The sequence below is a fragment of the Protopterus annectens genome, chromosome 10.part0 (genome assembly GCF_019279795.1).
Source record: "Protopterus annectens isolate FY-2018-M chromosome 10.part0, PAN1.0, whole genome shotgun sequence".
NCBI lineage: Eukaryota > Metazoa > Chordata > Ceratodontiformes > Protopteridae > Protopterus > Protopterus annectens.
The window spans coordinates 53,561,967-53,588,483 of NC_056744.1; the positions used below are offsets into that span (position 1 = coordinate 53,561,967).

A 26,517-nucleotide genomic window follows, 5' to 3' on the forward strand; every position below is an offset into this window, starting at 1 on the left:
AATACATCTGCAAGCAAGCAAGCAACATGTGAAAATATAATCTGCATGTCATTCAGACTTGTAATATGTACAGGTTATGAAAATGGTTCCTTACCTTACAACTGAGTTAGTATCCAAGCTTGACAGCCCAAGGCATTTTTTCACTGTTTCATCTTCTTTTTCAGAAAATTGCCCTATAAAAAATAAATGAAGATTTATGTACTTTCCTGACACCAGCAAGTATTTGCAGTAGTTGTTTATGTGACCTGTCCCCACTGTGACTATCAAGACTTTGGTACCTATAGACATGTTCATTTCTCCTGAACCAGACAACCTTGGATACGGACAGTTAACAGCCAAAGAGCATGGTAATTAACATGTGTGTGTGTGTGTGTGTGTGTGTGTGTGTGGTGGTGGTGGTAGGGAGTGCAGGAGATTTTTTTGTATCCTGTTAACACCCCGTGCAAGTGTTTGCTTCCGCATACTTGCTATTCCAGCTAGACTGCATGTGCAATTCTTGGTGGTCTGCCATCCCCACCCCCTCCCAGTCCCTAACTGCAATGTTTGTAATTCCAGGTCTTCCCTTAGGTGGTGCATGCACTGCCATTGCTACCTAACCTGCTCACCTACTGCAGAGCTACTAATAAAAGTCAGGTGACCTATGGCATAATCAGGGTCAAATGTCTACACCATGCAGCAAGCTTTTGTTGCTAGTACAGTTAAAAGCAGGGGATCCAATGTCTGTCTGCCTGGGATGACATGCTGGACAAGCCACGCTGCTTCGCAAGGGACAGCTTGCACCTGTCACCCCTAGGCTTCCGGATATTGGCAAAGGCTCTTGCCACCCCCATAGTGCCTTTTTTAGGCAAGGCTCAAATTCTAAACCTACCACCCTAGAACACAAAAAGTAAAAACTAAGGGTAATGCTGCTCAATGCCAGAAGTCTCAATCTCAAGATGCACGCACTCGAGGCCCTTCTCAGTATGGAGAACATCGATGTCTGTGCTGTGACAGAAACCTGGTTCAAGGCTCATGAGAGCACCCCAGCACTAGCAGGTTTCACCTCATATCATGCGTTCCAGCCCCAAAATCCGGACAACACCAAGAAAGGAGGGGGGGTGTCCATATTCATAAAGGACACCCACACCTCAAGGTTGGTGGCAACGCACGATGCATCGGAGACCATCCAGGTGCAATTAACCATAGGCAAGACTGCTCTGCAATTTGTAGCATGTTACAGGCCACCCTCTCAAACTCAGGAACCTCACATGGCCTTCCTAAAAACAATGGAGGGGATAAATGTATCTCCAAACACCATCATACTAGGTGACTTCAACTACCCTAGTATAGACTGGGAACACTACTCAAGCCCAAACACTCTAGCCCAAAGGTTCCTGGAGTTCATAAACTCAAATGCCATGGAACAACTAGTCACCATCCCCACAAGAGGAGAAAACATACTTGATCTCATCATCACGAACATGGGATCACAATGTTCAACACCGGAAGTATACCCCTCACTGGTGAGATCAGATCATAAACTAATCTCGCTGGAGGTCCTCATCCCGCCCCCACCTGAAATAAAAAAGAGCACAGTGAAAAACTTCTCAAAAGCCGACTTCACACTTCTAAAACTAGTGTGGTCTCCTTTAAGGCCCCTGAGCCAGTGGTAAACATTACTCAAACCGCTGAATCACTTACAAATGCCTTCTACCAGCACCTACAGGACTGCATGGATCAGGCAATCCCAAACAAAACTAAGACTCTTTGTACCAAAGGCAAGCATCCAGTCTGGTGGACCCCAGCCATAAACAAGCTCTACAACAAAAGGAGGAAGCTACTACAAGATAGAGCAAAATCCTTGAAAGGTAAGGCACCTTTGATCATTATAAGTAAAAAACTAAGAGCTCTCATAAAATCATCCAAGGCAAATTTTGAGAGAAAAATCGCCAAGGACTCAAAAGACAATCATAAGGCCTTCTTTAGCTATGTTAGAAACCTAGGAGGAAACTCCCAGATATGCTCAGAATTAGTTCAAAATGATGTGAAGATTACTGAACCTACACACATTGCCAACATACTGGCTGACAGGTTCAGTGCAAACTTCTCCCCCCCAAAAGGAGAGATATCTATACCAGAGGATTGTAGCCCCCCAAGCATCTCCAACGCCCAGGTGAGAACTGCTCTCTCCAAAGCAAAAAACACAGCATCCATGGGACCGGATGGTGTCCCCGGCTGTGTGCTCCATGAACTCAATGAGGAATTAAACCCGCAGTTAGGACAGCTGTTTAATCTTAGCCTCACCTCAGGATACGTACCCAAGGAGTGGCGCACGGCGACTGTGGTCCCACTTCACAAGGGCGGTGCCTCCACCGACCCTGGAAATTACCGTCCCATTAGCTTGACAAGCCTTATCTGCAAAGCCATGGAGAGGATCATAATGGAACTCATAAATAAAGACATAGGGAACTTGCAGACTTTGGATCCAACCCAGTTTGGCTTTGTCAAAGGCAGATCATGCCTTTTAAACTTGGTTGACTTTTTCGAGACAGTCACTAAGGCCACTGATGAGGGAAAGGCAGTCCATACAGCCTACCTTGACCTGGCAAAGGCCTTCGACACAATACCCCACTCAGGTATCATCGAAAAACTCATCAGCTTGAATGTAAACCCATATATCACAAGATGGGTTGCAAACTGGCTAAGTGACAGAACCCACAGGGTTAGAGTTGCTGGAGCCATGTCAGACTCAAAGCCTGTCACAAGTGGTGTCCCACAGGGCTCAGTCCTGGGTCCACTCTTGTTCGGCATCTACTTTTCTGAAGTACAAGCAAACACAGGAGGGTTATGGCTGACAAAGTTTGCAGATGACTGCAAACTGGGCGCCATAGTCGAAAACACATCTGACACAGATATCCTTCAGAAGGGCCTCACAGAAACGGATAACTGGTGCCAGAGCCATGGCCTAAAGTTAAATGCCAAGAAATACATAGTCATACCCTTCGGAAAAACAAGGTTACCCCTAGCTACCATATAGGTGGCAATCCACTGAGCACAGAAGAAGTCATCAGGGATCTGGGGACCCAGGTTGACAGTAGCCTTTCGTTTGACACTCATGTTGCTAAAGTAGTTAGGAAAACCTTCTACATTGCCCACCTGATCATGAAGGGATTCACATCTAGATCAAGGGAGGTCATCGTCCCCTGTACTCATCACTCATTAGACCTATGATTGAGTACAATGCCCCATTCGGAATGTATCTGACCCGACACCTGCAGCAGCTGGAAAGGCCCCAAAAGTTCCTCACCAAAAGGATAAAGGGTCTCAAAAATATGTCTTATGCTGCCCGACTGAAAGAACTCCAGCTCTATTCAGTCTCATACCGCTTGCTCAGAGGTGACCTGTGCCTGACATATAAGGCCATGTCAAACCCTGATTTGATGAATATGCTTCACCTCAAAAATCTAGATCCCTCAGAACCACAAGGGCGGGAGACTTAAACCTTGACACGGTTATTAATAGAACATGCTGGAGGGACAGATTCATCACCCAGAGACTCCCTATGCTGTGGAACAAAATCCCGGTACATGTGAGTCAGAGCACCTCACTGGCCTTGTTCAAGAGGAATCTTGACCAATGGATGGGGGATCGCAGATATACCCCAGGGATTACTTCAGTGTCACTGCTTGACAGAGGCACAGCAAAATAATAGGCATAGTTTTATTCAAACTAAAGGGGTGGCGAAAGCCAAATAACTATGGGCTAGGCTTATAAATGCCCTTGGGCAGATAGCCTAGTATGAACCTATGAACCTATAATCCTCTTAAAATTACAAGAAAAACTGTTATGTATGGCCTACCATACAGATAAAATAGTTTGGGGAATATTATTTGTCATGCTACATAACAAAAATGACTGGTGAAACATAATCCAGGCTAAACTGTAAAGGCACCTTTTGGGGTTGCCCAAAAGTACAGTTTTGTACCTACCATAAATGTAGATGTTCGAGTGCTAATACAGCTGCAGTCATAACAGATGGGTTCTCCTGCCGTCAGGCGGGTCCTCGGTCGGCCGAATTCCAAAGTCTAGGTCCGGCGTCGGTTGTCGTCGCTTCTTCCCTGACGTCAGTGCGACAGGGGTATAAAGGAACCAGCCGACGCCATTTTCTTCAGTTTTTCTTGCCCCAGATGTCAGGTGCCCCCAGAAGGAAGGCAATAATAAAATTGTGTGATAATGCAGTGCTATATAATCAAAATACAGTAGTTGCAAGCAAATACATTATAAATGAAAACCCCAATCAGGTTGTATGAGGATGTGTTAGCCTATATGCCTGTCCCAAGAGGGGAAGGAGGGAGAAACCTGGACTGCAGCTGTATTAGCACTCGAACATCTACATTTATGGTAGGTACAAAACTGTACTATGTTCATCGTGCATACAGCTGCAGTCATAACAGATGGGTAGAATCCCAAAGCTAAGAAAGGGGTGGTAGGCACTAGTTGGAACTAGGAGGAGCCAAAATGCCCTGCAAGACTGCAGTGGCAAAGCCTGCTCTAGATTTGGAGTATAATGGTAGGTTGTAGTGCTTGGAGAAGGTATGCACAGAACTCCAAGTGGCTGCTTCCAAAATATCCTTGGTAGGAACTCCTCTGAGGAAGGCTGCAGAGGTGGCTGTGGCCCTGGTGGAATGAGTTCTAATGCCTGTAGGAACAGTTTTGCCATGAAAGGAATAGCAAAAGCATATGCATTGGGCTATCCATTTTGAGATTGTCTGTTTGGTAATTGGTTTCCCTTGAGCTCCTACCGCATAGGCCACAAAGAGCTGTTCTGATTTTCTGAAAGGCTTTGTTCTGTCCAAATAATAACGCAGCTGTCTGTGGATGTCCAAGGAATGTAGTAATCTCTCCCCTTTGTTTTGAGGATTAGGATAAAAAGTAGGTAAATGTATGGCCTGATTTAAGGCTACCCTGGATACCACTTTAGGCATAAAGGACGGGTTGGTTCGTAAGGAAACTCTGTCCTGATGGAAGATGATAAAAGGCTGGACAGCCATGAGAGCCTGTAGTTCTGAAACTCTACGAGCTGAGGTGATAGCCAGAAGGAAAGCTGTTTTCCAGGACAAATATTGCAAATCTGATGAGGCAGCTGGCTCAAAAGGAGGCAAGGTCAATTTTTCCAGAATGAAATTAAGATCCCAAGCAGGTATTGGTTGTTTCCTTGGAGGCCTTAAATTCTTAGCCCCTCTGAGGAACTGTCTTAAGAGAGGGTGAGAGAATAAAGGTGGATCAGTGTTGTATTCTGCAGAAATGGCTGAGTCATGTATTTTGATGGAGGAGAAAAAGTCCACTGCTTAGCAGTTCAGCCAAATATTGTAGTATTTGAGGTAAATTCAGTTTTCCAGGATCCTGGCCCTTTTTCTCATTCCAGACACAAAAACGTTTCCATTTTGTGGAGTAAGCTTTTCTAGTTGATGGCCTTCTGGCCTCCAAAATGACATCCTGCACCTCCTTGGAGAGTAGGGCCTGTTGAGATGCTAAGGAATCTTCCATGCGGCTAGATTGAGTGTTTTTAGCTGGCTGTGAAGTGTTTTGAAACTGTGTGCTGAGTCAGAAGAAGAGGCATTAGAGGCAGGGTCCATGGTGGGGAATGCGTCAGGCTCCTCAGGAGTGGGTACCAGTGTTGCCTTGGCCAGTCCGGAGCAATGAGAATCATCTTTGGTCTGTCTGCTTTGGTCTTTAATAGAACTTTGGGCAGCAGAGGAAGCGGAGGGAAGGCATAAACTGTCATTGATGTCCAACTGAAAGAAAGAGCGTCCACTCTCCAGGCCTTTGGATGGAAGATCCTTGAGCAGAATTTTGTCAATTGATGATTCTTGTGGGAGGCAAAGAGATCTATGTCTGGCCTTCCCCATTCTTGGATTATTTCTGTAAAACTTTTGGATGCAATTTCCATTCGTGTGGATCTGTCATATTCCTGCTTAGGTTGTCTGCCAGCGTGTTTTCCTTGCCTGGCAAGTACTGTGCTTGTAGTTCCATTTGTAAGTCCATGGCCATGTTCCAAAGTGACATGGCCAGTCTGCATAGGGGTAAGAATGTGTTCCTCCCTGTTTGTTTATGTACCACATGACTGTGGTGTTGTCCGTTCTTATCAATAATTGACCTGGTTGTAGAAGGTCCTTGAAAGCTTTCATAGCATTTATTACTGCTAGCATTTCTTTTTGATTGATGTGGAGGTGCTTTTCTTTTTGGGACCATTTGCCCTGAATGCACCGATCTGTCATGTGCGCCCCGCCAGGCGTAGTCCGAGGCTTCTGTTGTGATGACTTGATTTGCTTGAGGCTTGCTGAATGGAAGGCCTGTGTTTGTTTGACATGCTTGAGCCCACCACAGAAATTCCTTTTGCAGACATGGAATCAGTGGTATTATTGTTTCCAAACTGTGGCTGTGTTGAGACCATATGTTTTTTAGGTACCATTGTAGTTTCCTCATATGCAGCTTTGCACATGGGATTAGTAAGATGCAAGATGCCACGAATCCCAGAGCCTGCAGGATTTTCCTTGCAGTTAGCCTGGTGCAATTTGCTAGTGTTTTGAAGTATTGTATTAGTTGCCCCTGCTTCTCTGGCGTGAGGTAGGCCATCTGGGTGTTTGTGTCCAAATTGGCACCCAGGAAAATTATCTTCCGAGAGGGTATTAACCTTGATTTCTTTTTGTTGACTGTGTATCCCAGAGATTTCAATAACATTATTACATAAGCCAGATGTTTCAGAAGAATGTCCTTGCTGTCCGCTTGGATCAGGCAGTCGTCCAAATAGGGATATATTTGTATCCCTTGAAGTCTGCAGTAGGCAATTACTGATGCCAGGCATTTCGTGAATACTCTGGGCGCAGTAGATAAGCCAAAGGGCAATGCAGAGAATTGATAATGGGTTGAACCTGCAAGAAATCTGAGGTACCTTCTGCAATTCTGTCTGATTGGGACATGCAGGTATGCCTCCTTGAGGTCCAATGTTACCAGCCAAGACTCCTTGCCCAGCATGGTAAGAAGTTGCTGTAGAGTGAGCATCTTGAATTTTGGTACGAGTAGAAATGTGTTTAGGATGGATAGATCCAAAATAGGTCTCCAATCTTTTTCCTTCCTTGGCACCAGAAATAGCCTGGAATAAAAACCTTGACCTTGTTCGTGCGTAGGTACCTCTTGAATAGCTTTCATGTTTATGAGATCTGTAATTTGCTTTTGTGCCTCTGCCCTTTGATTGTGTGGCAGGTTTGGCATGCCTCTCATTTTTGGAAGGGTGTGAAAATGGAATTTGTAGCCTCTGTTTATAATGTCCAGGATCCATTTGTCCTTTGTGACAACATGCCAATTTTTTGAAAATAATGCCAGCTTTCCTCCTAAGGGGGCTGCCATTTGAAACCTGGTTGGCATGCAAAGGGGAAAGTCATTGGGTTTGCTTTCTGAAAGATTGCGAGTTGTCCTCACCACCTCTTTGTGTAGGAGCTTGCCATTGTCTGCCTCTATACGAGCCTTGGGATTGTCCTCTGCCCCTCGGGCGCCTGTATCTGCCTCTTTGGGGTCTGTCTGTGGCAGAAAAGGACCAGTTTTTGGAAGGCCAATTTCTACTAAAACGTGGGGGTTGAACCTGTAGAAATTCTTTCACAGTTTGCATTGATTTAGCCTTTTCCTCCATTTTCCTTAATACCTCCTCAGCATTAGCACCAAATAGCACATCCTTTTGAAGAGGGGCGTCTAGTAATTTAGCTTTGACATGATCAGGCAAGGCTTGTTCCTTGAGCCAGGCATGCCTACGTATGACTGATCCTGTAACAGCAGCTCTGCATGAGGCCTCTAGAGCATCAAAACCACATTGTAAGGTATGCTTACCCACTTGTTCTGCACTATGCATCAAATCCTGCAACTCCTTCAAGTCTGGTTGTTCAGGTTGTGACATTTTACTCTTCAATTGTGATAACAAAAACTGTTGGTATTTTAGCATATGAAACTGACAGTTTAAGGCCCTCATGGATAAGGTAGCCGAGGTATATACCTTTTCCCCACCTTTCTAAGGATCTGGAATCTCTCTCGGAAGGCAATGGATTTTTGGCAATGGAGGCCTTAACTCCCTTGGGGCCCTGTGAGATGGTTTCTGGGTCAGCAGCATGGCTTTTGTAAAGAAATTGGTGTGAGTCAGGAACCCTGTAGTACCTGTCAGGCTTAACTGGAGCTGGAGGTAGAGAGTCCAGGTTAAGGCAGGCCTCCGAATAAACATCATCTAGGATGTCCAAGACAGGAGGTATAGCCAGAGGCCTATGCTGAGGTAACAAGAGAAATTCCCTGAGCCTTTTCTTGGAATCTGAATAATCCTGGCCTTCCCAGTGGAAGTGTTCCCTTAAGGTATGCAAAGTTTCCCCAAATGAGAAATCCTCAGGGGGGGGATACAGAAGGGATGGACTCCTCCGCATCAGAGTCTTCAAAAGGGGAGTAAGAATGTTCTTCATCATCAGAGTGCTCTGAAATAATGGAGCCCTGATCAGAGGAGGGGGAATCTTCCTCCACTCTGGGCCTTTTGTCCGGTGGGGGCTGAGAGCCTCTGATTAGAGTAATTAAATCCTCAGCCATTTTAAGCATCTGTTTCTTAGACATGGGGCCTGGAGATGGGCCCTGTGTAGCTGGTCTCTTAGGGTGCATGGTTGCTTTAGACTTTGTGAAAGCCTTGATGGAGAAAGAAGAGGAAGGTCTGAAGACACCTTGAGTGGAGGTGGACCTGTCCACATTCTGAGTTTCAACGCCAAGAGTGGCTTCGGTATCAGTAGTCGGGGTGTGGGCCAAGGAGCCTGCGACCTCAGGCACAGGAGACACCGTCAAAGAAGTGTCATCGGTAATCAGGGGCTGCGTAAGCGCCTCACTGAGAACCGGACCACGTGTAGTCGGCTTTGGTGTGGTGTCGATAGAGGCCGCGGACCTCGTGTGTCGGTCCTTGTCTTTGCGTTTTTTAGACAAAACTGGAGTCGGAGTATCCGACGACATAGTATAGTTAAATGCTTTTCCAAAATAATGCTGGGCGAACTCCACCCGACGCTTAATAGTGCGTTTGTTGAATGTAGCACAAAAGCGACAGACCGAGACGTCGTGGTCTGGGCCTAAACAAGGTATACACAGAGGGAATGGAAATCCTTATGCGGTATTTGCTTCCCACAAGAAATACAATTATTAACTTTGTCTGACATCGGTCTGAGGCAAGAAAAGTTTCCCCAACGGGGTACTTAGCTTTTAAGAAGACTTCGGTTTCCAAATTTCGTAATTTCAGGAGCTGGCCGTCTGGCACTTGCGAACTGCTTCTGCTTCGGGCACCGCGCGGCAAGAAAGACTGGAGAAAATGGCGTCGGCTGGTTCCTTTATACCCCTGTCGCACTGACGTCAGGGAAGAAGCGAAGACAACCGATGCCGGACCTAGACTTTGGAATTCGGCCGACCGAGGACCCGCCTGACGGCAGGAGAACCCATCTGTTATGACTGCAGCTGTATGCACGATGAACATCTAGCATCTGCTGACACTGACACTCATCAACCCTAGATGAGTGTCCTCACTTGATCCTGACTTCTTTTACTCAAACACTAGAATAGCACATGCAATATTTGTGGTGCTATGCAAGGTAGAAAAGAAAGAGAGGCTTAGGTAAAAATAAAAGACCAGTACAGACCATACAGCATGTTCCAGCAAAGGACCTCAAAAAGAAAGCTGACCTGCTAATACCCCATCAATGATGTAAAGAAGCATCTATTTATGAAATAAATTCTGTACTTCTTGGGAATCAACACTGTTGGAATAAATAAAAGGTTACAAACTCAAAAACACTGATAGATGGCAAATGGGATGTAAATATGTTCAAGAGAAAGCTTGCTCTGGAGGCAAGGACTAGACAGCAGCACTTACTAAAGAAAGGACTATTGTATTCCCAGTGGTAAGTGGTGAGATCTCAGAAGGAAACACCATTAAGGAAATGGCCAAAGAGGCATCCATACACCTAAAAGAACCGTCTTTCCCTTTGTAAGTAAATGACTACCGTGTTGGCTTTAGCAGACAAGACAACTGGTCAAATGTACAGTAAAGCAATATTAAAAAAAAAAATACAGTTAAAACACATTACTGCAAGAGAATACATATGAGGGAAAAATCAGCTAAACTAACTACGGCAAAATCTACACGAGAGGAAAATTAGTGTCATGTGAAAGTACAGTTGTGTAAAAACTTACCATAAAAGTAGATGCCTTACTTATCACTGCAGCAGTATTCTTTACAACAGGGATATTACCTGCTGAGGATAGCCAAACTTCCAGCCAGCATAACAATGCCTTGGACCCTTCTAAGGTGCCATACATCAGACATTATATGTCCTACATCCAAGGTGTAAGGCACACAAGTGATGTAAGTGAACCAAATTCCCAGAATTTAACTGACCCAGAAGAACAGCAGCAGAAGCAGCTAATGAAGAGAAAGAGGAGGACTGGCCTTGCAAAATCTGCTCTGGCATCTGGCCCTAGAAATCACATCCAACTTAACAGTGTTTACTAAAAGTATGCATAGAAGACCGAATAGCTGTTTCTACAATGGATCTGGAATCAAGAACCTTGAAAAAAAGCTCCAGAAGAGGCAACTGTCCTAATACATTCAGCACAAACAGAAGTAGAAAGCTGCTTGCCATGAAAAGAATAAGAGAAATAGCTTTAGAAATCCAAGGAGAGATGGTTTATTTAGAAACAGCTAAACGCAATTGTTTGTACTGAAAAGAAACAAAAAGCTGCTCAGATTTCCTAATGTATTTTTAGTTTGTCTAAATAATATATGAGTGGTCTATGTAAATCCAAAGAATGAAGAACTCTCTCAGTACTATTTTGAGGAGAAAGAAAGAAAAAAAGAAGGAAGGGAGGAAGATGGATAGTCTGATTTAAAGACAAATCACTGACTACATTAAGAATAAAAGATGGATTTGTTCTAAGAGACGCACTGTGTCTGTTAAAAACCAAAAAAGGAGGAACTGCCGCAAGGGTCTGAAGTTCAGAAGCTCTCTTGAAAGAAGTTAAAGCCACCAACAAGACAGTCTTCCAGGTACAGTTTTAAAGGGTAAGAGGCTATCAGTTCAAAAGGTGGCTTAGTCAACTTTTCAAGAACAAAGTTAAGCTCCCAAGGAGGAAGAAATGTTTTTCTTGGAGGCCTACTATGAAGGACACCTTTTAGTAACTGTTTACCCTCAAACCTAAAGGAAAGTGGGAGATCCAGGTGCAGACGAGCAGAAATGGCTGAAAATGGGCTTCAAAAGAAAAGAGTATGCCACACTGTAGTTAAGCAACTTACATAAATAAGAAAGAACAGTAGGAATATCCAATATAAGAGTGTCAGTTTTGTGACACCAAGAAGAGAATCTTTTTCACCTTGCAACATAAGATTTTCTAGTAATGGGTTTCCTGGCCTACTCCAAAACCTGAAGCATGTCCTCAGAAAACTGTTGTCAAAAAGGAATCAAAACCCTATAACCTTGACAGTCATGTGTAGGGTGACAAGATGAGGGTCAATTAGAGAACCCTTATCCCGTGTGAAAAGATTCATCCTGTGGGGTAAGTTGTGATGACTGCCCTTGTTCAGGTGAAAAAGAAGGGCAAACCAATGCTGCCAAGATCAAAAGGGAGTCACCAAAAGATTTTTGGCGTGTCCCACATTACCATGTGATGGATATTTAGCAACAGAGGAAGGCAGGGAAATGCATACAGGAACATCCCCCTCCAAAGTAAAGACATGGCATCCACTTTCCAAGCCAGAGGACTTGGCAATCTGGAACAGAACTTGGGAAGCTGTCTGCTCAGATGGAGGTGAAAATATCTACTTGAAACGTACCCCACAGAAAGGCAATGTTCACAATAATCTCTCTGTGAAGCATTCATTCATGAGGATCTGCCCTGGATCTGCCCAGTTTGTCTGCCACAACATTGTATTCTGAGAGAATACAGACTGCCTGAAGAATCAGTTGATGGTGGATGGTGAAATCCCATGCTATGATGGCCAGTCTGCAAAGATGACAAGACTCTGCCCCCCCCCCCATTTGTTTATAAACCACATGACAATGATTTTGATGGCGAAGACTCTGACAGGACCACAGTCCAAAGGTAATGCAGAGCCTAAAGAGCCAAGAAAAGAGCTTTCAGTTCCTTGATGTTGATATGCACCTTCACCTGTTGTGGAGATCAAACCCACTGAACCCTGATGCTGTTGAAACAAGCCCCCAGGCCACATCTAAAGCATTTGTAAACAGCTTCTGAATGGGGAAGGCACACAAAACGGAAGGCTTGGATTCTGAGATATCTGATGGATCCACCACAGAAATTCATTCCTTAGGCAAAGTAAGGAAGGAGTGGGGAAGTCCTAAGAGTGACAAGGTTGCAACCAAATTGTCCTCAGATACCACTGGAACTTCCTCATATGGAGATAATTTTTTTTTATAGATATAGAGATAAAAATCAGGCAGCAAATGAATGTGCCAAAAAAACAAAAGAAAGAATAAAAGATGAAGGACCAGATAAGAAGGCAAGAAATGTGGAAAATTCATAAATATAGTTGCAAGTATAGAAAACTTCTGGAAGAACCTCATGTTAATCAGGATCAAATGCAGGAATGGTTAAGGAGAGGCAAATTCAAACCAAGAGATGAAAGGTTAATATCGGTGGCACAAGATAGTGGGCTATATACACACTGGCTTACAAAGTCCATTGAACATGTGGGAGAAACAGCCAAATGTAGGTTTTGTAAAACAGAATTGGAAACAGTTGCACACCTCTTTGTTGGGTGTGACATACTAATGGCAAAAGGACTGTATACTGAAAGGCATAATAATGTGGCAAGACTGTTACACTGGGGATTGTGCAAACATGGTATTTAAGTGGCTGAAAAACACAGGAAACATGAGCCAAAAGCATTATAGGAAATGATGAAGTCTACATCACATGGGATCATCCATTACCAACAGTTCAGAAGATAGATGCTAGAAAACCAGATATAGTGGTCCATGAAAAGACAAAAGTAGCACTGTTCATTGAAATTGCCACACCCAGTGATTACAGTGTCTTGCGTACTGATAAACACAAAGTTATAAAATATCAGGATTTGCAGGCAGAAACAAGAGCAATGTGGAATAATTATACCCTGACAGTTCCCATAGTAGTAGGAGCAACGGGTGTTATAAAAAAAGACTCTACAATTATACTTAGATATGTTAACAATACATGTAACCCTGTACAAATTGCAGGAGGAGTCATTTCTGGGCACACTGCAGGTGCTGTGAAGAGCACATCTGGCTGACATCAAGGATTGAAACCATACTAATTTCATAAACTTTAATCATACTTTGACTTAGGAATAGGGTCCATTCCCATCATGGTATTAGAAACCCAAAAGACTTGGGAGTCTGGTAAAAGGTGCCATTGGAACAATGGATGCCATGAACCTCAGGGCTCTCAGAGACACTCTTGCTGAGGTGTCTTGCAAAGGAATAATAGACTGAAAGAAAACTGTCAAGGAGAGGACACTGGGAGTAGGAATAAAGGCCATCATAGTAAAGTTATGAACCTTGCATTCCATTAAAACCTGGTCCTTAGAAAGAGTCAGAATTGACCTCTTGAGATTTAGAATGAATTCTACACTGCAAAGAAGAAGAAGCAATGTGTATTCTATATCCTGGTGCAGAAGTTGTGGAGAGGAACCTTGAATCAGAAGATCATCCAGATATGGACAAATTTGAACACCATGGAGCATGCAGAAGGCTATGACTGAGACCAGACATTTCATAAAAAAACCTTGGGGCCATAGAAAGGCCAAAAGACAAAGCAGAGAACTGATAATGTAAGGAGGGTACAGAGAACCGCAAATACTTCCTAAAGAGAGGGTGTATATAGGAATATGTAGTTAGGCATCCTTCAGGTCCACAGATACCAGAAAAGCCTAAGGAAGAAGCATTGGGAATACATACTGGAAAGAAAATCAACATTTTGAAGAAGGAACTTTCAAAAAGGTATTGAGAAAGGAAAGGTCGGGTCTAGATTGGGTCTCACCCATCCCTCCTTCCTGGGTACCAAAAACATCCTGGAGTAGAAAGCTGTGACCTCTGGCAAGGAGGCACTGGCTGAATAATATCCTGCATCAACAGGTCCTGAAGAAGAGAAAAATGAGGCAATTGACAAACAAAAGGTTAAGGAATCTCAGAAAAGGGAGAATGGGACTTCCAAGCCATGAAATAACCAATGAGAATTATTGATACAGCCCAGGGTCTGTGGTGATTTGTTGCACAATGGAAAAAAACAGAGTTAACCTTTTGATAAGAGGAATCTGATGGAGAGGGAGTGGAAAATGATTCTCAAACAGAAGATGACTTATTCAGAAAGGAAAAGATTAAGATGTTTATGCACAAAAGTTGCCTTAGTAGGGTATTTCCTCTGATATGTAGGTATAGGCAAGAGGAACATTTGCTTAAGGTCCTGCATAACCTTCTCAACTTTCTTGCAAAGCTTTAAAAAGACCTGCAGCAGCAGAACCAAACAAATTTTGTCTATCTACAGGAAATTTCAACAATTTCGTCATCATATCCTCAGGGAGAGACTGTAGTCAAAGCCAGGAATACTGCTAATGACAGACACTGATACAACTGCCCTTGATGAAGCATTAGGAATATCACAGCTCATTTTATAAAATGATGAGCTGAACCTAGCAAAAAAGGCAGAAGTCTTACAATCAGACTCAGGCATGACAGTCAACATGCCCTGCCCCCACTTTTGTAACAAGTCACGTATATGCCTAGTCATATGTGTCTAGTAACTTATGGCCTTGGAAGCTAAGGTAGCAGAGGTATGCACCTTCTTACTGCACCAACCCATTGCCTTATTACCCTTTTGTAAAGGAAAGAGCTTGGAAGAGGCAAGCAGTTTAGAAGGTTTGTCATCTGTAAGGGATATCACAGAAAAGTCTGAGAAGGTGTTCTTGTACAAGAATTTCTGAACCTCAAGAACCCTATAGAACCTGTGTTTTTAGGAGCAGGGGGCTGAGACACCAGGGCTTGGGAAGCAGAAGACAAAGTGTCTAGAAGAGCTTCCAAAGCAAGAGGGATTGCAGAGGGTCTGGGAGAATCTATCAGTATGATATCATGCATCTCTTCTGGACATCAGACATTTGACAGCTTTCCCAATAGAAATGTTCCATCATTTTAACAATTGCGTCTCCAAAAGAAAGTTATTCAACTGAGGAGTAAGGGGGAAAATAAGAAGTTATGTACCTACCATAATGTTCCATGTTAGTTGTCTTCTCTCGCCTTCTTTCTTGCTTGTTGGGTTCGGAGCCGATCCTCGGCTCCGACTCGGCACTTGCTTTAGCTCGAGAACTCCTTTTACCAGCTCGAGGCAGCCCCATATCCCATGATGCAAGGCGGTAAGTACCCAGATCTCGTTTGTTGACAAAGGGCAATAACACCAAGCATAAAATACTTCCCAAAGGAAGAAGAAACTTACAGATGGAAAAAGGACCAGGTCTGAATGGTCTTTAGTATAATAGTTTCTTATACAAGGTCTGTCCAGGCCAGGGGGAAGGAGGGAGGGTCGCAAGAAAGAAGGCGAGAAGACAACTAACATGGAGCGTTATGGTAGGTACATAACTTCTTAATGTTAAGTTGTCAATCTCGCCTTCATTCTTGCTTGTTGGGACAGCGTCCTAGCACCTCTATCCTGGGTGGCTCAATGGAACAAACTCTTGAGGACTGTAGAGCCAAAACTGGCTCTGTCCCTGGAGGCCAAGTCCAATTTGTAATGGGAAACAAAAGTGTGAGGAGTGGCCCAAGTGGCCGCCGCACAAATAGTGTCCAAAGGAAGTCTAGCTTGAAAAGCTGTAGAAGTAGCTAAACTCCTAGTTGAATGTGCTTTAGGTTTTGAGCACAGCTGTTTTCCCCTGAGTATAAATTTCAGTGATGACCGAAGAAAGCCATCTGGACAAAGTCACTTTAGAAACAGGAAGGCCTTTTTATTATCCGCATAGGAAACAAAAGTTGATCAGATTTTCTAACTTTTTGTTCTGTCCAAATAATATCTAAGTTGACGGTGGGCGTCAAGATAATGTAGCTTTTGTTCAGCTCTATCTGAATAGTTAGGAAAAATACAGGAGATCAATGGATTGATTCAGATTGTTCTTTGAAGCGACTTTAGGTAAAAGGATGGATTAGTTCTCAAAGATACTCTGTCTTTGTGAAAAATCAAATAGGGGTCGAACCGAAAGAGCATGAAGTTCAGACACCCTCCTGGCAGATGTAATAGCCACTAGGAATAAAGTTTTCCAAGAAAGATATTTCAAGGAACAAGAAACAGCTGGCTCGAAGGGGGAAAGAATCAAGGATGTCAGCACTAAATTTAGATCCCACTGAGGAGGAGGATTCCTGATTGGAGGCTTTAGTAGGAAAATTCCTTTCAAGAAGGCCCTGCAGAGCCTATGGGACATAATGTTATGATCTGCTATCCCAACATGAAAATTAGAAATAGCAGCCAATTGAACTCTGACTGTGGAAGAACAGGAGCCTGCATGAAAAATCTCTGCTAAGAAGTCCAGAACTGCCTGAACAGGGGCAGTAAAAGGATCAATATTTTGGGCCTTAGCCCAATAAGAGAAACGTTTCCATTTGCTTGTGTAAATCCTCCTGGTAGAGGATTTTAGTGAAGCTACTATGATGTCTCTAACAGGGTTAGAGATCAAAGGAAGCCTGGCTAAGGAAGGAAGTGGAGCAACCATGCTGTGAGGTTGAGAGAGGGGATTGACCGGTGCAGCTGACCGGATTGGTGAATCAGTAGATCTGGCACTGGGTCCAGATGCCACGGCTGCACCAAAAGGTGATGATGGAGGAACGGGAACCAAACTTGTCGAGGCCAGTAAGGGGCAATGAGAATCAATTTGGCTCTCAAAGCGGTAGCTTTCTGGATCACCTGAGGGATCAGAGGAAAGGGGAAGGCATAAAGAAGTCCCTGGGGCCAATCCTGGGTCAGAGCGTCTCTGGGGATGGCCTGATAGAGGGAAGAGGCTGAAGAAGTCTGGACATTTGCTGTTTTGGGGAGTAGCAAAAGATCGCAACATGGGCGACCCCATTCCAGAAAAATCTCTTCCACTATAGATTGCTTGAGAGACCACTCGTGAGGCATGAGGATAGCTCTGCTCAATCTGTCCGCTATAATGTTGGTTTTCCCAGGGATATGCGTTGCTACCAGAAACCGATGAGAGGAGATCGCCCATTGCCAAAGTCTGAGCGCTTCTCGACACAAGGGGTAGGACTTGGTTCCGCCCTGTTTGTTGATATACCAAACTACAGACATGTTGTCTGTGTGGACTGCAATTGTCCCTACGGGAAGAAAGTCGTTGAGGGCTTGCAACGTTAAAAGCACTGCTCTCATCTCCAGGACATTTATGTGCAGATGGTACTCGATCGGTTGCCACGTCCCATGAACCATCCTGCCCTGCTAATGACCCCCACCCGATCAGGGAGGCATCCGTGGTGACAGTGGCTATCGGGGACGGAGGTACAAAGCACCTGCCTTGGTGAACCTGAGACGATGTGATCCACCAAGCAAGATGTTCTTTGCATGTTTGTGTCACCAGAATCTGGTGACGCATTGGAAGTTGCTGGTATGACCACTGTGTGAACAGCATCCACTGAAGAAGGCGCATGTAGAATCGAGCCAGGGAAGAAGTGTAATGGCCGCAGCCATGAGACCTAATACCTTCAGAACCATTCTGGCCTGTATTTTCTTGCTGGCCAGAATGATCCTGACATGAGTCTGAATGTCTGAAACTCTTTGTTCTGTAAGGGTAGCTGACATCCGAACAGTGTTTAAGTTTGCGCCTATGAAGGTAATAGACTGGCAGGGCGATAAGGATGACTTTTGAAGTTGATTGAGATGCCCAAATGAGAACAAAGGCCTATTGTGTAATCCCTGGCTTGTATAAGCTGATGCCTGGTGGTGGCTGACAGGAGCCAGTCGTCGAGATCTGAAACACCTGGAATCCTTGACGTCTCAGGTGAGCCGTGACCACTGCCATGCATTTGGTGAACACTCTGGGGGCTGTAGTGAGACCAAAGGGCAGGGCTCTGAACTGGAAATGACTGGACCCCAGCCGGCGGAGAAATCTCCTGGAGCGTCTGTGAATTTTGATGTGATAGTGCATCCTGAAGATCTATTGAGCACATCCAGTTGTCCTTCTGTAAGAAGGGCAGAATTGACTGAAGAGTGACCATTGGGAATCTTGTCTTCCTGACAGACTTGTTGAGTCTGCTGAGATCCAATATTGGTCTCCAGTCTCCCGTCTTTTTGGGGACCAAAAAGAACCTTGAGTAGATTCCGGCTCTGAATGGTCTATTGTAACTGGCTGAATGGCTCTTTTTTGCAGAAGTTTTTCGATTTCTGACTCTGCAATCTCCCTTAGACCGGGTGGTACATCTGGAAGGGAACTTGAGGGAAGGACTTTCCTCGAAAGGAATTATGTAACCCTTGGATATGATCGACTGTACCCATCTGTCTTGAGTGAGGGAATGCCAGGCTTTTGGGTACAGTGATAATCTTCCCCCGACTGCCTCCAAGGAGGGACAGCCGGGCAACACCTCAGGGATGCTGAAAGGGCTTATCAGAGAGGCTCCCTGTTTCCCTGGTTCTTTGGACCCCCTCTGCCTCTAGAGCGGCGTCTGTTGTTGTTACCCCCTCTGCCTCTAGGGGTAAACTGACCACGTGAATCCGGCGTGACTCCTTGGGATTTACGGAACCACATCTTCCCACCCTTCTGTCCTTTGGGATAAGGTCTAGAAGGGGTGGAAAAATGGACTCCAACAGCAGAAAGAGTCTTGCCGTCCTGCTCGCACCTGGTCAAGGTTTCCTTTACCTGAGGGCCAAACAAAGCTGACCCATCAAAGGGAGAATTTGTAAAGGCGCCTTAAAGGGATCCATAAAATCACATAGCCGCATCCAGGCTTGGCGTCTAACAGCCACACCTGTACCTGCGGCTCTACTCGCTCCATCCGCAGCATAAGATATTAGCCGCATGGAGGAGTTTGCAATGGAATTGAGGGTTCCTAGCTGCGAAGCAATTTTTCTTGAGCCCCTGCAGCTGTAGGATCCTGAACTACTTCTCCCAGCTCCTTCAGGATATCCCTCTGGAGTCTGGTGAAGTGACATAGGTAATTCAGCGAGCATAGCAAAGGTCGCTGAGGAAAACATCCGCTTACCGTACCTATCCATGGTCCTAGAGTCCTTATTAGGAGGATGGACGGGCACGGAAGGATCTGCAAGTTCCTTTTTGGTGGCCGCAGCCACCACCATGGCATCAGCGGGGACACCCTTGGTAAGGAATTGTTTGTCACTGGGGGCAGTGATAAATTTAGAAGGCCTCCTAGGGACTGGCTCTACAGAGTCAGGAGCTGCCACGCCTTCGTGCAATAAGCTGCATAAGGGGGTCGAAGGCGGAGACACCCAGGAGGTGGAGGGCCGAGATCCAAACGCCTCTAGGTATACTGACTCATCCTCAGAGGGATTGTTGGTGGGCCAGTTTCCCCTCTGTTTCAGAAGTTCTAGGATGTCTGAGAAGGAGACATCCTCAGAGAGGATCTAGGGATCCCTCTGACTCATCAAAGTCAGTATCCAGTGACAGACTCGGGGGAGTCTACATGCTTCCTCTTACAAGTCCTCTTCCTAGGAGGATCTCCCGAAACATCAGGAGAATCCTCGGAAGAGGGGGAAATTCCCAATGGGGAAACCTGAGGCGGAGGATCTCTGGGTCCTGTAGCAAGAGAAGTGGCAGAGATGTCAACAGGTACTATAGAGGGAGGAGCTACGGGAACAGACTGCTGACTGATACCAGTGGCCAGTACACTCTTCATCACCTCGAATGCTCCCCTCCCAGACAGGTCCGAGAGAACCCGCTCCGAAGAGCTAGGAACTCCAGGGACCACTGAAAGGGAAGTCTCCGAGGCAGATGTCGGAGCCGAGCTCACCAAGGCCGAGGCTCCAAGGGGAAGAGCGGGCTCGGACAAGGGTCCGATGCCACTCACCCCCTCGGAGGAGACCATGGAAGCCCGACCACCGAATCCCTCTAAGGAAGGTCTCGAAGAGGAGATAAGAGTAGAGGCTGAAGGAACAGAAGGGGGTATCCGTCCTCCAGCCGTAGCAGTAACCATGCCCGAAGACTCCAACTCCAAGCTCTGGGATAGAGTTGAAGGAGGAACTGTAACGGGGTGTGGACCCACAGTCGTCTGCTGAGACGGACTGTGTAACATTTGGGCCAGTACCTGTGACTTGAGTAATCTACTGACCACTCTCTCTAGGTCATGATCTGACAACCTGGATGACCTTGAAGATCGGCTCCGATGGCTCCGTTCCGAGAGAAGAGGTGAAGCCGGAGCCGAAAGTATCGGCTCCAAGGAAGGAGACCTCGACCTCTTCCTGGAATGAGCCATCGGAGCCGATACAATAGATCCTGTCGGAGCCGACTTCTCGGAGCCGACAGGAAGCCTCGATGTATCGGCTCCAGCCGGAGCCGATACAGCCACCAAAGTAACGGTGTCGGAGCCGATCGGAGCCGACACCGATGCCTGTGCCACATGGGTGTCGGAACCGATCGGAGCCGACATCGAAGTGGACAATACAGATTCGGCACCGATAGCCATCGGTGCCGAAAGCTTTGTCAAGCCAGAATCGGCTCCAGCCGGAGCCGATCTCGACTCAATGCAGTCGGGCCGAGGCCGCAGGCTTAGATACAGAAGCCTGGGCCTTGGCAGGTTTTGTTGATTTTGGTGGAGCCGACTTAGCCGGAGAGCCCTCCGGCTTAAGAAGGCCCCTAAGAATCAACTTATTATGTCTCTCCTGCAGGACTCTCTGGCTGAAGGAGTGACAAATAGCACAGGAGTCCTGCAGGTGAAGAGGGCCCAGACAATACAGGCAAGAAGTGTGACCGTCTGTCAGAGACATCTTCTGACAGCACGAGTCACACTTCTTAAAACCTGAGACCCTCTCCTTTGACATGGTGCCGAAAAACACAACACACACACACACCAGTCAAAATTAACTTAAACAAATACCAAGAGGTATTCTATAAAAAACCAACACACACACCCTAACAGGGGGGGGATGGGATAGGGAAAAAAATTGACTAACAAAAAATTAAAGGAGACAGGGAATTTCTGTCAGAAAGGGTTGAAAAATAAACTTAAACTATTAATAAAAGAGTTTTACACTAAAAAAAGGGGCTTGAAAATCACAAATGTGAACAACTTACCAGGAGCTGGTAAAAAGAAGACCTCCCAAGCGAAGCGGCAAACGAGATCTGGGTACTTACCGCCTTGCATCATGGGATATGGGGCTGCCTCGAGCTGGTAAAAGGAGTTCTCGAGCTAAAGCAAGTGCCGAGTCGGAGCCGAGGATCGGCTCCGAACCCAACAAGCAAGAATGAAGGCGAGATTGACAACTTAACATGTATTCTTTTCATCAGACCCCAAAGCCATTAAGAGTGAATCCGTGAAGATTAAGTCAAAGATTCCTCCCCAGAATCGAAATTTTCATTCTCATCGAAGAATCAGAATTATTAGTTGTTTTAGTGGGAGTTGGAAGAAGAGAGAAAACAAACAGGAGAATGTACTGACAAACCCTTTAAATTCATAAGGCCTTTAAAAAGACCTTGGATGAAGTCTTGCCACTCCTTTTGGAAGTCTTAAACAACAGGAACCATATTTCTTGCTTTTTTGTTTCTTTTTAGCAAGAAGGTCAGCCTAAACATACTTAGAATGTTCTGAATCCTGCCTTACTTCTATAAAGGAACCAGGTATTTCTTCACTTACAAGTATCTGTGGAATCACTGTCAGCCCTTTGGAAATTACCAGCCATGGTTCCCCCTTCTCATCCACAATGGACGTTATCTTGGCATCAGAGGACATGTGAATTGCAAGCTTTGTGTTGGCTTCCAACTGGGTCATGATAAATAGAGTTGGTGTTGGATGGTCCTTGGGCACTTAATTTGACCCTACATAGACATCTGGTTCAGGCTGGACAGCAGAAGACTCCAACTGCAACTTTTTATACTTCTATTTCTGAAGGCGTCTGGAAGTCCAGGTGGATAGATTCAGAACACATGGTCCCTTGAATGAGTAACTTCAATCACTGATTCTCTAAATAGATGACACACAGCTGCACAGAGTCTTTTGAACACAGTCCTGGCAGATATCACACTGTTTGTGGTTGTAGTCTGTACCAAAACAAAAAAATGCACTTCTTGTGTTTCTACCTATGGAAAATCTGCCTCCTGCACTCACATTTCTTCTTTCTGGATGACATGAACCTTTAATAAACTCTTCAATGAGAAAAAAGGAACAGTACCCAATGAGGTTCTTATCTGCCAATGGCTCCGAAGCTGAAGTGAAATGACTGACTTTCAGACCAAATTTAAAACACAGAATCTGGGCTGGCACTAAAGACGTTCTGGGGATTTGGAGGTTGTACATCACAGACACATCTTACATCTTGAATGTAGAACAAACATCTGATGTGTGGTGCTTGGAAGGGTCCAAGGCTTTGGTACAGTATCCAGGAGTAAGGCTATTCTCAGTACGATATCCCTATTGTAAGGAATATTACAAAGGTGATTAAGGAAGGATCCTATGAAAATGTAGCTATAAGACCTACATTCTTCTGAAGAGAGTTCTTCAAGAGTACTGCATCTAAGTTTGTAAGTTATGGCACGGCTGCAGTCAAGTCCTAGGAGCTTCTAATAAAGCAGCCTCCCTCAAGCTAACCATAAACTTTCTGTCATATAATCATCTAAATTTATCTTGAAGTTTTCACATTCTGTACTTCATAGGGTAGTCTATTTTGTTGCCTTGGGATAGACTAAGTAATACAGGAATCTCTTTTAACAGTTTTGTTTGTAGCAGCCTTGTATAATGGACCTTTATTCTTATTTTATAATACTGTTTATCCAAGGTGTGGCCTAAATGATTCCTTAATAACACAGACTGCCCACTGTTCTAAAAGCTAAACAGAGCTGACCTCTTACAAACCTATATAATATACTGACTAATTTTAGTTTCTTCAGTCTGTTGAAGTAATCCAGATTTCTAATACCATTTATCCTTTTGGTAAACCTATGTTGGATACCTTCTAATAAACCTAGGTCCATTAGAGTCAGGCTGAAAAACTAAGTATTCAGTAATAGGTCTTAAAAACATCTGAAAGTAACATGAACCATATCACTTCATCTCTATATGATACTGGATTCAGGATTATACTAATTTTTTCATTGCTTTTTGTTTTATGTCCATTCTGGTTCTTGAAAGTTAAGTCCTTTACAAGTAAGGGTAATAAAGTCCTTTAAATATTCATATATTGATAAATTCTCCCATCCCAATTAACTTTTGCCTTCAAGCCATGTTTAATTTGGGTGAGATAAGCATTTAATTCAATTAAGTTCTCTTTTTTGAAAGTTTTGCTTCTGTCTTACAGATATCTGAATACTTGCATAACTAGAAATTAGAAGAGGTTTGAATATCGGAGAATATCAAATTGAAAAGTACCGAGTCCAATACAGAGCCTTGTGGAATTCCATCTTCAGTCGTCTTCCATGATTACCTGTTACCTTGTGTTATCACTGCTTGCTTCCTATTCAACCACCTCTCTATCCATCTGGTGTGTGAGTGTGCGTGGCTGTGTTTCTTTTTTATGGCAAGATCAACTTCATGTGTGGTTGTCTGAATTTACTAAACTGATCTTTGGTACTTGTAATCCTGAATTAGTAAGACTTTTACTTAAAAGTTAAGAAATAGGTGGGACTCCCAATGCTGCCCTATTAGGTTTTCTCATTAATTATATATGGATTAACTTTGAGTTTGCATACATTTCCTAATGTATGATCATAGTGCATTGTGCTGAATGCCTTAGAAACATTTAAGTGTATCATAAAACATCCATTAGATTGATTCATTAAACATAACATTTTGTCAAAAAAAAGTCTGGCATATCATGGTTGAATATGCATTCATAAACCCATATTTGCTATTCCTTATAGGCTGTTTGAACAAGTGGAGTTCAAAACATGCATCAGTTAGGGATGCAAAGTTAACTGCATGACAGGTACATAAGTTTGGTCTAATGTCACCTTTCTAAATAGGGACTGCAAGTGATACACCTCAGTGTTAAGGGGCTATCCCCCCTCCTCATTATTTCATTAAACATTAGAATTAATGGATTGACTAATTATTGTGATATTTTATTAAATAGAGATACCATTAAGTCTCATGAAGCAGATCTTTTTGACTTTTCCTAAGGATTCCTTGATATCTTTAGCCAGAATTACAGGGCATATTCCAGTTTCCATATAAGATATTGGGTTAGTAATAGAAGTGTTTGTATTTACAAAATGATTATTAAACAGTTCTGTGGTCTCTTGATGCAATTCCACAAGCAATCCATTCAGTTGAAGAGGGCCAATCCTACTCTAGCTGCAATGTGCCTGTCCCTTTCACATTATTTTGGTGATCCCATGTTCCCCTAGTAAGCTTTAAATTGCAGGATAAGCTACTACACTCATTAAGCAATATCAGTGCTAAAAATTATTAGTTTTCACATGTTATTACATAATGGCAAAGTTATTGTCATAATAGCAACTCTTAGGTTGTTCCTCACTGACCTTTCTGCCATCCATAATTTTTTTTCGTCCATATCTCCTTTTCCTTTACATTTTTTCCTTTTTTTTCCATTATACGTAAGTTTTTTGTCTATACCCTAAAAGTTAATATAGTCACCAATGCTAGATACAGAAACCCAACTCTATTTCTGTTTTTATCTTTATTTAATATAACTGCATTAGAGAATTCTCTTAGTTTACAGATAAAATGTAACTGTTTTAGGATGCACCTAAATTTCAATCAATTTATACACAAAAAAATGTTTTGTATTGTTTATAAGTAATGCAAATATGGGGGAGAGGTTCTTCCTGGGTTTCTGCTGAAAATGCACTATATAAGATTTGAATTTTCAAGTTAAAAACACAAACAAAAATAAAAGTCCTTTTTCCCCACCCCTTGAAGCATGCTCAAAACCTTATTATGTATAATTACATTTGATGATGGCAGAAGGAGACAGCCTATTTAACTTGCCCTATAATTAGTTTTAACATTACACCTCCCTTTATCCTTCCTTCCTCCACACCAACTCTCAACCTATCACTTGACATTCTGAGTGACTGTTGATTTCCTCTCAGTATCCTTCAGCTGCCTGACTCCACACTGCTTATTTCAGAGCTGCTCACACTTTGCAGCTCAATCTCATTTCAGCACTTTGCTTCAGAGCAATGCACGTGTACTTAAAATCTATTAGTTTTGGTTTAATTTTCAGAAGGTAGCATTTTGAAGAAAGAGCATGGCTTTGTAAGACTGTTTTTTCTGAGCTGCAGTGAACTTGGAGGAAAAATAAAAAAGTAAAGGGCATCACATGGGGAAGGAAAGGGTTTCTCATTTGTAGAGAATGCCTGTTAACATTTTTGTTGGCTGCTACTGCATGAAAGCAATGCAGTTTTGCATATTTGTGTTCAAGTATTTTGATACTGAAGCTGCCGTGTAACTGCAATCAAGCAATACAGTTCAGAGGTGTTCATTTTTTTTTAATTTTTAAACAACTTTATCAGCTTCATATATTTTCAAAATGCCATGGGTACACACACAGTCATACCTGTCAAGTGTCCAGAAATTTACAGAATATCCAGATTTTTGCTGTATATTTTTGGTCAGTTCCTCATAAGATCTTTCTTACAAATCATTGAGGACTAAAGTCACTAAATAATGACAGATATTTGAGTTTCAGACTTAGCTTTCAGGAAACGCATGCAAATGCAGAAAATATTATTCTAGTAGATTTCAAAGTTCATAAGCGCAATATTTAAAATCTGTCCTGACTGGCCCTTTGACCCCCCACACACACACACACTTTTGTCTTTGTCAAGAATTCTTATGCCAAGAGATTGAGAGATATGCATACAATTACGGAAAAGAAAATTAACCGCTGTAAATATTTTTCATTAGTGTGATACATTATACATATTTATCTACACACACACACACACAATATATATATATATATATATATATATATATATATATATATATATATACACACACACATATATATATATATACATACACACACACACACACACACACACACACGTCTCATTCACTCCAACATTTATATAAATTGCTGAAGTCCTGCCTTCCCTTAAATTTCACTCCTCTTGAACATTATTCTGCAAGTACTGCTCCCACAAATACCATTTACTTCTAAGTAATTTGCTCCCTCTCTTCTCTAAAGACTCCACCTCGAGTTCTTATGTCTACTTTACAATATTCAATATCTCAGTTACAGATGGTTTACATTTTGATATTCATTTTCTAGCAATTGCTTGTTGGAAGCCAGTAGCATTAAACTTTTCAAGGCCTTACTATGTCA

At 43.5% G+C, this 26,517-nt stretch overlaps 1 protein-coding gene across 1 annotated transcript in view; it reads right to left on the reverse strand.

Annotated features, from left to right (window-relative positions):
• Positions 1–26,517, reverse strand: part of HEXD (hexosaminidase D) — a 651,835-nt gene that overhangs the window by 113,472 nt on the left and 511,846 nt on the right. Inside the window, exon 11 of the mRNA XM_044085015.1 lies at positions 95–173. Within this exon, the coding sequence (XP_043940950.1) occupies positions 95–173 (79 nt within the window). The remainder of the gene's footprint in view (positions 1–94; positions 174–26,517) is intronic.